Source organism: Elaeis guineensis, chromosome 2 (assembly GCF_000442705.2).
Source record: "Elaeis guineensis isolate ETL-2024a chromosome 2, EG11, whole genome shotgun sequence".
NCBI lineage: Eukaryota > Viridiplantae > Streptophyta > Magnoliopsida > Arecales > Arecaceae > Elaeis > Elaeis guineensis.
Window position 1 is genome coordinate 115,430,779 of NC_025994.2, and position 10,060 is coordinate 115,440,838.

At 40.1% G+C, this 10,060-nt stretch overlaps 1 protein-coding gene across 2 annotated transcripts; it reads right to left on the minus strand.

Annotated features, from left to right (window-relative positions):
- Window positions 1–666: 666 nt before the first annotated feature.
- On the minus strand, window positions 667–4,242 carry LOC105040319 (protein IQ-domain 26-like). 2 transcript variants are annotated; one of them, XM_029264515.2, is made up of 4 exons: window positions 3,622–4,242; window positions 2,328–2,801; window positions 1,717–1,923; window positions 667–1,619 (listed from the first exon to the last, which is right to left on the minus strand). In XM_029264515.2, exons 2-4 carry the CDS (start codon window positions 2,721–2,723, stop codon window positions 921–923), a joined length of 1,302 nt encoding a protein of 433 aa, XP_029120348.1. In that variant the 5' UTR covers window positions 2,724–2,801; window positions 3,622–4,242; the 3' UTR covers window positions 667–920. The 2 variants fall into 2 exon arrangements, with proteins under 2 accessions (XP_029120348.1, XP_073107485.1); XM_073251384.1 differs by lacking the exon at window positions 3,622–4,242 and adding an exon at window positions 3,112–3,574.
- Between the last annotated feature and the right edge of the window lie 5,818 nt (window positions 4,243–10,060).

Below are 10,060 nucleotides of genomic sequence, written 5' to 3' on the forward strand. Positions count from 1 at the left end.
CCATCCCAAGCCATCGGCATTGCAAAGCGGATAGTGATTGATGAGGCCCTGTCATGTCTCGCAGAATACTCAACCACCAACCATTCCACAATGCACAGACAAAAATTAATGGGTGAGATCAACTACATATATATATCACAGGATCTAAACCTACGAAATATTTTATACAGATGGTCATTCATAGAGTTCGACATGTCCTTAGAAATTTTTAATGGTGAACAACAACTCCAGATGTTTGAAATAAATTCATGCCGGCAGCTTGTTAATATTGCTTCTTTTCATATGCCCCTCCGCTTTTTGTGCGAAATCTATTTTTTTGAGATGGACTGGAGGAGCAAAGGCTCTATGTAGGGTAACTCTTGGATAAGTATAACAACTTGCATGGAAGCTTCTTGGCGATCCGTGCACCACCAATTCCTTCATTGTTTAAAAAAAGTCTCCCATCACTCTTTTTCCTTTTAACGGGGGGGCCGCGTGATTATTAATCTAATCTAAATCAAAGTGACCATATGGGTGCAGGATTTGAGCCTAGATTTGTCTTAACACTTTTCTAATCATTTTGAGTTGGATAAAATCAAATTGGTATTGGTTTACATTTTAATCATGCTTCAGATATCCAGATTGGATCGCGTGAAGAAGATCCAGACTACTTGACATGGTGCTGCAACTAAAATCTTCCTTCTATTTTCATTTGAAGGATGGATAATGGATATGTTCCTTCTGTCTACATTAACATCTGAAAATTTTCATTACAACTAGACAACTGAACAGCAAAAGAAACAAGAAACTCATCAGACTTGGACAATTTGGACACTCTCTTTTCCTCTCTTCTCACAACATTTCTATTCGCAGTAGACCTCTATGATAATCAGATTTACACATGCAGTACTAAGTAGGGCTTCTGGTTCTAAACTCCATGATCACCACATCCTCTGCAAGTAGTAGTCCCTGCCCAATTCAACAGACTTATCAAGCCTCTCCACCACAGCACTCTTAAAATTAAAGGCTCCATGTGCTTGTGAACAAGACTTTCTTGACTCAACACCACTCAAGCTAGCCCTGGACTCTACCGCCTCATTCAGATTCAATGACACCCACTTCCTCAGCCCTGCCAGCTCTGGCCTCTGCTTTGGTGCACTCTGCGACCGCACCTTCGCCACAGACGACCTCGTGTTTGTCATATAGTTAGGCCGGTTTGGCAAATGAAGAACTCGCCGGAAAACCCCATCGACGGTGTTGAGGCTCTTCGCCGGTGTTACCGGAGTATTGCTTGCATAGCCCACATAGCGAGGGGTGTTATAAGCAGTCTTGGAGTACCGGCATTTGTCATCTCTACTGAGACTTGAGTCCCGATCTTGGGATATTTGGCGAGTGCGTATGGAGAGTCTAGTGGGAGTTTGACATGGAAATGGAGAGGAAATGGACAGTGTGTGCTGGTCTTCAGTAGGCTCTGAAACAGAAGGGGTGGTTCTACGGGAAGATCTCGACTTTATTCTGCAAGTATCCATCTCAACAATCTTTGGACTCCTATCAATGCTGTAGCTCGGACTGTCAAGGCACGACAGCCTCCGGCTATGAACTGGTGCTAATTGTTCACTTCTTGCTTCATTAAACCTTTCCTGCAAGTATACAGAAGAGAAAGAGAATTACAAGCGTAATTAATTGGCTGTTAATTGGAATATAAAATATGTATGACCATAGTGAGGATTTCAATACATATGATTGCCGGGGACGGATATCTGCTGGAAATCTTCCTTCTTTTGAAGGGAGGCTGCGAGAGTTCTGCTGCCGAGCGGCGGCCTGAGCTCTTATAAGAGCTTGCAATCGGTGAAGAGTTGCAGCCGCTTGCTTCCTCACAAGGAAGCCTCGGACCAGAGCTTGTAGCTTTACTAAAGCTTTGAGAGCTCGAAGAGCTTTCTTTGCCTGCAATAATAGCAGTCCAAAGGATTCAACTCTACCAAACAATACGGAAAAAAGCAACACGAAGGCAGAAGTAAGAGTAAAATTTATCCAGATTATCTAGATGGTAACCTCGAAAATATATCAGAGAAACTTGATATATACTTGGTACTAGATGCGGTAACTGGAAAACAAGGGAAGTGGCCGAATTCTTAACCCATTAATAGCATAGGAACTCTCCACTGAGACATTTGCTACCCAAATAACTCACTTCCATATATTTGATGTAAGAACAGAACAGAAACAGAGGATGGTAGTGGCTCGATTCAAAAGACAATATGCATTCCACGAAATCAACTCTGTGAGAAATTAGCTCAAAAAGGTTTGGCAAAAGCTGGATTTATTGGTGTCAGAAAGATCGGACTTACTAGATATCCTCTGAAAGCTGTTTGAATCTTGACGGCCGCCCACTGCTCGATGCCGCCATTAAACATCGTGCCCCTCCCCTGGCTCTGGAGCCGCACCACCGCCGCCTGAGCTGCCGTCACTGCTGCACTAGCTGCAGCGGTGGTGGCGACCGCCACCGCGATAGCATGCATGTTCTGCTCCTCCCTCTCAGCATAGAATGATTTCAACCATTCTGAATCTGCCGCCGGCACTGGATTCTGCGTCTCCCCTCCGCTGGAGCTCCTTCTGAACTTCCCAAAGCTCCACCTTTTCTTCTCTTTCCTTTCTCCGCCACCGGTACCGGCATCGTCCTTTTGATCCTTGGCATCTTTCTTCCCGCCAAGAAGACTCCTCAGCCACCTCGTAGCTCGGCCCATTTCCCGGCCGCCGGAAGCAGACAAAACTTAGAGACAAGGACAGGAGCTCAAGTACTACTGAGTAAAGGTCAGGCGGTCCTGTAGAAGAAACGGGGGGACAAGCATTCAATCAAGAGTTCACAAATGGAGTAAACTCTAAAGCAGTCGGTTTCCAAGTTGCTGGATAGAAAGAGTATTAAAAAGTTGCAAAAGATAAAATTGTAGCAACTAGTTTTTTCTTTCAAAAAAAACCTTTTCCCAAGAAAACGAGAAGATAAGGTGACTAGAGAACAGCGAGAAGAAAAGATGGAAAGGAAAGAACTTTTTGGTAGAGTAATAACCTCATGGATTTCTGCTTTAAAGGACAAATGGAATTAACAAAAAATTGGGATTAGTAAAGCAAACGTACTTCAAAATTACTGAGCAGAAGAGAATTAGAGAGCAATCCATTGAGAAACTGGACTGCAACTGGAGGAAGACGACCGAAAGAGAGAGAGAGAGAGCACAGCTAAGCCATTTTCAAAATTCAAAGTAGAAGGAAAGCAAAAGGAAGGATAGACGTGCGTTCCATTTCATCAGATAACAAAAAGCACTGCAGATGACTCCTCGTGTCTCCAAATATTCCCCACTTCTCCACTCATAGCAGAAAAGACAGAGGAACAAAAGAGGGAAGAGGACCCAACACAAAGTTAGAACCCCTGCCTAGTTTCTGCAAGCTGGCTCCTTTCTCCCATCAGCGGTGGTCTATCTCCCTGTGAACTACGTTTAACTAGAAAACAGAGTCCAATACAAAAGAAAGATCGAAGCAAACGCACCTCAAAAGAACGAAAAGTTTTGGATCTTTCCTGTTAACTTAGTAGGAAAATCTCCAGATAAGGACGGGAATAAGCAATAAAGAAACTTATCTCTATATACTTACACCAAAGTCGATTTTTCTCCAATGCAGAGAGTTTGGTAGCAGAGAACCGCAGTAGAACTTAGAGAGCCTCTTGTCTTCCACCGCTTTTTCTCTCTTTCAGGAGCTTACTCTGCTTGGAAAAGGTAGATACTTCCTTTTCTTCTACTCACTGATAGTCTCGTGAACAGTCCCTGGTTTTTTATTATGTTATACTCTATCTTCTACTTCTCTCCATGCTATCAGCTTTTCTGAGACCTGGTCTCAGGGAACGAAATCTTAGAACAGGAGAAGGAAAAGAAGAGCAGAGCATTTCCTTATCTCGCCATTAAGTGCTTTGTTTCCTATCTTGTTATTCTTCCAAGGGCCAGGTGAAGGGAGGGGAGAAAGAGAAAAAGAAAGATCCTGGGTTTGGTTGGTCGTATCTTTCTCTACTCATGCTGCTTCCCGTCAACAGGCTGCTTGTCCCTCGCAGGAAATCTCTGAGAAGCGTATGCTTTGGTCAAAGCTCAGCAGATCCGAAAGCTGTGGTGCTACTGAATGCCAGAAGGAAAAGAAAAGTTTTTTTATTGGTTCTTTTTTTTTCCATGGGTAAAGAAAGAAACTACAAGGGAGTCTGAGAGAAGCTGGTGGGAAATGGATGCTGGGTTCAGACTTTTGAGAGTCAAGCAAGCAAACATTTATATTTTCCGGGAAGGGAGAATGTGAATTACGGTCCAGGCCTCATGTTGATATTTATTTAACGTTTAGCCCCTGCACATCTTTCTCTGTGCTTTAGTCCCTAGTGCACTAGTGTATATAATATGGGTGCTTGTGCTTTATTTTATACGCACTTTAATCTATCTTATGTAAACTAGAACAGAGGTACCAATAGCTGTTAACATAGTTACACCACAGTTACAATTGCAAAAATTTTGGACTAGAAACATTTTATCTATAAAATTATGGGCATACAAGACAACTTTGAATAGTGATTTTGTGTCCAAAGAATTTCTGATAGCAACTTTTAAAATAGTGACGCATGATATTAACAAATTTGAGCAGTATAATTATTTTTTTTATTTATGACTATTTTAGGAGTCAATATCACGAGAAATTGGATAGTATAATCCACATAACCATTATTTGTGTTCTTTATATAAATCTTGTAATTTCTGAGATCATGTTGTGCGCATTGCCCAAAGTTTAATAATCATGAAATTTCATGTATAACATGGATAGTCCTTTTTTTTTTTAAATGGAATATGAAGAAAGTAAGATATCTCATCTATTTAATTTTATTAATTTAAAGTAACTATATATACAAAAATAAGTAGAATGAGGGATAGAGAAAAAAATTAAGATGAACCCAAAGAAGAAATATGAGTCCAATTTTGACGGTGTTCTTCAATCTTTTTCTCTAACCTTAGTATTTCTGAAGATGGAACGAGGGAAGGGCTCTTTATAGAAATGGAAAAAATGGATGTTTGCTTATGAAGAAAGATTCTCTTGTTTCACTCAAGCTAAATATACCAAAACATTGATATCAATAGTTAATCCTATGTTCTTCACAAGACTGGTTGAATATGCATTTTTTTTCAAAAAAAATTCAAGAAAAATGAAGGTTACACAGCTATCCTTGAACATAGAAATAAACATTTAAAACAATCCATATATTTCTAATGAATGAACTTCTAATAAAAGATGAGAAATAGATTATACATTACAACCTCATACATACAAGTAGTCATGATTCATAAACTAAAATTACCCAACCCACGTATAAATTAAAGAGGATTTGAACTCTTTTCAATAGCTTTATACATGCTTGATTCCTTAACTAAAAAATACTTAAAAAATGAGGCTTATTGTTAAATGTCTGTCCAGAGGAGGGAGGAGGGTGAAAGCAATTTTAGAATAAGAATTCGAAGTTGTGGTATGGTATGGTCCATGGAGGAAGTGGTGAGATCGTGACGGCGAAAGGCCCGTTGTAGGATTTGAAATTACGGAAATGCACTGAGTGGAATGGAGGACCCAAAAAAAAAAAAAGTACGGGCTGACAGGAGAATAGTAAATGAGGGAGGGCACAAAAGTTTTTTTTTCAAAAAAAGTCCTTCGGGTTCCGAGTCTTCCGCTGACGTAACTGGCTTTAAAGTTGCGTGCGGGTATCTCGCGTTTCCGGCGCGCAAAATCGTAACGATCGCTAACGCGCATGATTTCTTTACTTTTTTTACCCCAAAGTAATTATGGTATCTGCGTGAATAAGATGTATTTAATTGATTTTCTACATACACGAGGGAGGAATGGAATTGGATGCCCGTGGACTTTTTGAGATTTTACTTAAAATATTTGCTGAAAAAATAATATTTTATGAGTCATCCTTGTAATTTATATGGCAACACCCAACTCATCTTTTATTTGAATTAAGTTAAAATAGTATTTAAGATGCAATAAATCATGATTTATTGAATTCAATCCTGGTAGGCTAGACCCTACCATGTGCATCCAAAGAACATTAGTCCTCATTTGTGTGCTTAATCATTTGTATTGAATAATTGCTTTATTACCTGGCTATTGCAAGGACTCCAAATAATTTAGCGGTAGCTCTTGCATTCCAGTTATTGTACTGAACTTGGGAAAGCTTTGCAAAATTTAATTAAAATACCTCATGCAGTGAGAGGTGTCTTATGACCCCTGCATTGCCATAGCCTTTGGCATGGCAGTTAAATATTTTTGGCAAATGTAGTATCACAATGTCTGTGCTTAGCAGAGCAAGTTTGATGCAAGATGTATAAGAATGTACCTAGATGAACAAATGAATGAAGAAATAATATATTCACAGGCTCAAATGATATTGTTATCGGTACACAATCACACGAGAAAGAGTCCAATACACCAGCCACCAATTGATATGTGCTCCATTAGAACAATAATGCTAATTTCAGGAACTTTTTTTCATTTTTCTTTTACGGACATGATTTTTTTATATGAAATTTCCAAAATAAAAATATACTTAGTTGTACCTGAATTAAAATTTTATTTTAATTTTGATTGATTTTGATGTTTGTAATTAACATCGGATGTCAAATAGCTACCACAAAATTTTGAGAGGCTTAGTTTCGACTCTCAAGGATCAGGAAACTTAAAAGTATATTTTATAAATGATAACGTAGATTCTACCATCATAAATTTCTCTCTTAAAAAAAAGGAAAAGCGGGACATCATAAGCATCACAGACATGCAGTAAAGCCAGAGTTTTTTTTTTTTTTTTTTTTGGTAAAGTAAGCCAGAGTCTTTCGAAAATATTTAAACAAGCTTGTGTGCAGGTTGGATGGTGCTGATCTAATTCTCAATCTGTAACAGATTATTTGTAAATTCTGCCTATATGTCAGCCCACTATCCTATGTCCAAAGATATGGTCCTTCAACTATTGATGTGACTAATTAATCATTAGCCAGCCTTAATGCAAAGTTGCACTTTTTTTTAGCGGTTTTGGTGCCCATTAAGGTGTGTCGGCAAATGGTTTTATATTTTTTTTCCAATCTTTATTGCTCTATGTACGGTTGACCTAGAAGATTGACACGCAAATGAGCAGTGATTAAACAATTAAAGATGGCAGAGTTTGGGTCCGGTAATGGCCAGCATTCATTTTTGACTTTGAAATCCAAAGCCAAGCATGACTAATCACTTCCCGTTAGCCTCTCCTATCCCGATAAACACACACAACACCATTAATCGAAGTCCTCCGCTATCCCGATTCCCTATTCCTTGTGGTTTCATTAATTCCAATACATGTAGGCTCACTGCCATATGATTCATTCAAGCAATGATGAGCTAATCCATGCGCTGACATCTATGATGTTTAAGTCTTTCACCCAATTAAATGTTTTAATGGAAGTGGCCTATACAAACGGACCTTAAGTTTTTTTATAAAAGTGGTGTCCTGAAACCAATGCTTTGAGCTGTAATTATGCGCAAAAAAATTCAGAATCCAAATGTTATGAGATGGTAGGTGTAATGCCAAGGCTCAAACTACAAGCAAACACGGCATACGAATATGATCCTGCCTTATCGCTTCGCAAGGGAAAGTTCACATATTCTCATCAGCAGCTTTTATGCTGGATTCTTTCCTCAAGAAGAATAATGGTTGATTCGAGAATCGGTTAGTTACGAGGCCCAGGGGAAAAGGTTGGGCTGGCAATGTTTTGGGCTTGAAATTACAAGTGATTGGATCAAGAAGTAGGCCCCGAGAGACATTGTATTCCCATTATGTCTTCTTCTTCTTCTTTCTTTTTTTTTTTTTTTTTTTTTTGCCTCCCTCCTTATTGTTTTCTTAATTTGCCTTGCGAGAATCCTATTGCTCCATGGAGGCATTCTCCAACCATACAATCTCCCAGTCGATCAATTAATTATTTTAGCAATGATATAAGCAGTTTGGTTTCTTTCACACTGTACATGCGAGACATTTTCTTCAAGTATTTTCAATATCTTATTTGAACGCTCAGGTACACAAGAAATCATTTTTATTATTGGCCACAATAGTTTTTTTTTTTTTTTTCCACAAACATCAAACAATGAACTAAGAACAAGATTCTATTCTCCTAATCCTAGTTTAAAATTGAAAGATTCAAAGATTCAAGACCCATTGCAAGAGCTGATGAGAAGGGTACTTCAGGATCTCAAGTAATCAGCCAAAACATGAAGAGAAGCGACAGGTAAAGTGATGTTTTGAAAGCAAACTGTTACCGGTTCATAGTCAAAAGAAGAGGGAAAGGGGCTGCTGCTACTGTAATTGTAAACATTGAAACAACAATATCCCCCTTCTGACCTTTCGTTTCTTATGCCCCGGCCTGAGCTAACTCGGCTTATGGCCAAAACAGCCATTCACAAAACAGTGCTTTTGTACATTTATTATTTTTAATAAACTATGTGGGCAAGCTCCAATTGCATCAAAAACAATAATAGCTGAGATAATTTTTTCTTGCAAACAAATCAGCTTATTGATTGTGGTTGAAGTGTAGCTCTAGAAAGAAAAAATCTTTGTGCACCGCATGTGGTGCGGAATGTGTGCATGTTCCGCACCACGTGCTGTGATTGATTCACACATGAAGTTGGACAGTGCATAAAATTTTTTTTTCATCAGTCTCATGTGTAAGTCAATTATCGTGTGCACCAGCACACCACGTGCGGTATACAAAAATTTCTCACTCTAGAAGATGAAGTCTTTGAGCTTAATACGGCCTATTTCATAGCACCCACATAAATTATGAGGAGGCCCTACACTTTTTTAACTTTTATTATTTTAATAATATTAATTCACCGCCGCCCATTTAACATGGTCTACAACTTCAGTAACCTCTTCCCATAACTATATCTCGATGGATTCAAACCATTTCATAGCTTTAATGAACCCTTTCCTCATGGACCATGCATTAGTCACTTCATCGCTAATATTTTTTTAGATAAATTATGTCGATAGTCCTTAAATTATATCGAATTTTTTTAAATGATTCCTAAATTATAAAAATCTAAACTTTAGTCTCTGAACTTTCTGAACTATTTTAATATTGCCCTTTTGATGATTTCCGATGACTTTCTCTCACCGATTTACTTCTTTCGTCCTGAACTAGTGCTTACATGGATAATCAAGCTCGATCGGCATCTTGCACGAATCGCAAAGCATCTAAAAAAATAAAGAAGACTCCCATATATGGGAGTCTTCTCCTTCCTTCGAACCGACCCATTTGCCTGCACCCCCACCACACCCCCACCAGCCCCGACGCAGACCCCTCCCCCTGCCACTCCCTCTCCGACCGCATCCCTGCCCGCCCTAGTGCCCGCCCCACCTACCCCCTTCAACCACATCCTAGCCCGCCCCAGTGCGGTGGGTTGTGCATTGGTGGCCCCCCGACTCCGCCCTGTCCCGCCCCACCCCCGCGTGCCCTCGCGGTTCCCACCACCAACCTCTTCGGTGGGTCCTGTGCCCCCCTCCCACAAGCTCAACAGGATGGTAGGCGACCACCTTATCGCCCTTCGTGCTGTCATGTCCTCCTCCTTTGTTCAATATGTACGCTCACTCTCTCTCTCTCTCATCTTCTACAAATTTCATCCATGTTTCCTCATTTGATGATGTTATTTTTGGCCGCAGAGGGACCAAGCCTCCATCATCGATAGGACCATCGACTTCATCAAGTAGCTCGAACAGCTCCTCTCCTTTCATGTCGAGAAATGGCAGCGCACGTCTACTGATGCTGGAGCGAGCGAGGGTGCGGTTGGAGGGGCAGGCTAGTGGGAGTTGAAACTATGAGAGTGCGTGGGTGGCGAGCCGATGTGGGTGAAGAGGGGGCAGGGGTAGAGAAAAGAAGAAGAACAGAAAAAAAAAAAAAAGATCCAATCAGCATCGATGTCACCTGTTCAAATGAACGGAGCTATACAAGCACCGATGACTGCCACATATGATTTTCGGTGTGAGAAAGGTATCGGA

Excerpts from the sequence above, each read along its gene's own strand:
- LOC105040319 (XM_029264515.2), bottom strand. The coding sequence starts at position 2,723 with ATGGGCCGAGCTACGAGGTGGCTGAGGAGTCTTCTTGGCGGGAAGAAA. Across the intron at positions 1,924-2,327 it reads CAGCTTTCAGAGGATATCTA|GCAAAGAAAGCTCTTCGAGC; the intron begins GTAAGTCCGATC and ends CTATTATTGCAG. Across the intron at positions 1,620-1,716 it reads TCCGTCCCCGGCAATCATAT|GAAAGGTTTAATGAAGCAAG; the intron begins GTATTGAAATCC and ends GTATACTTGCAG.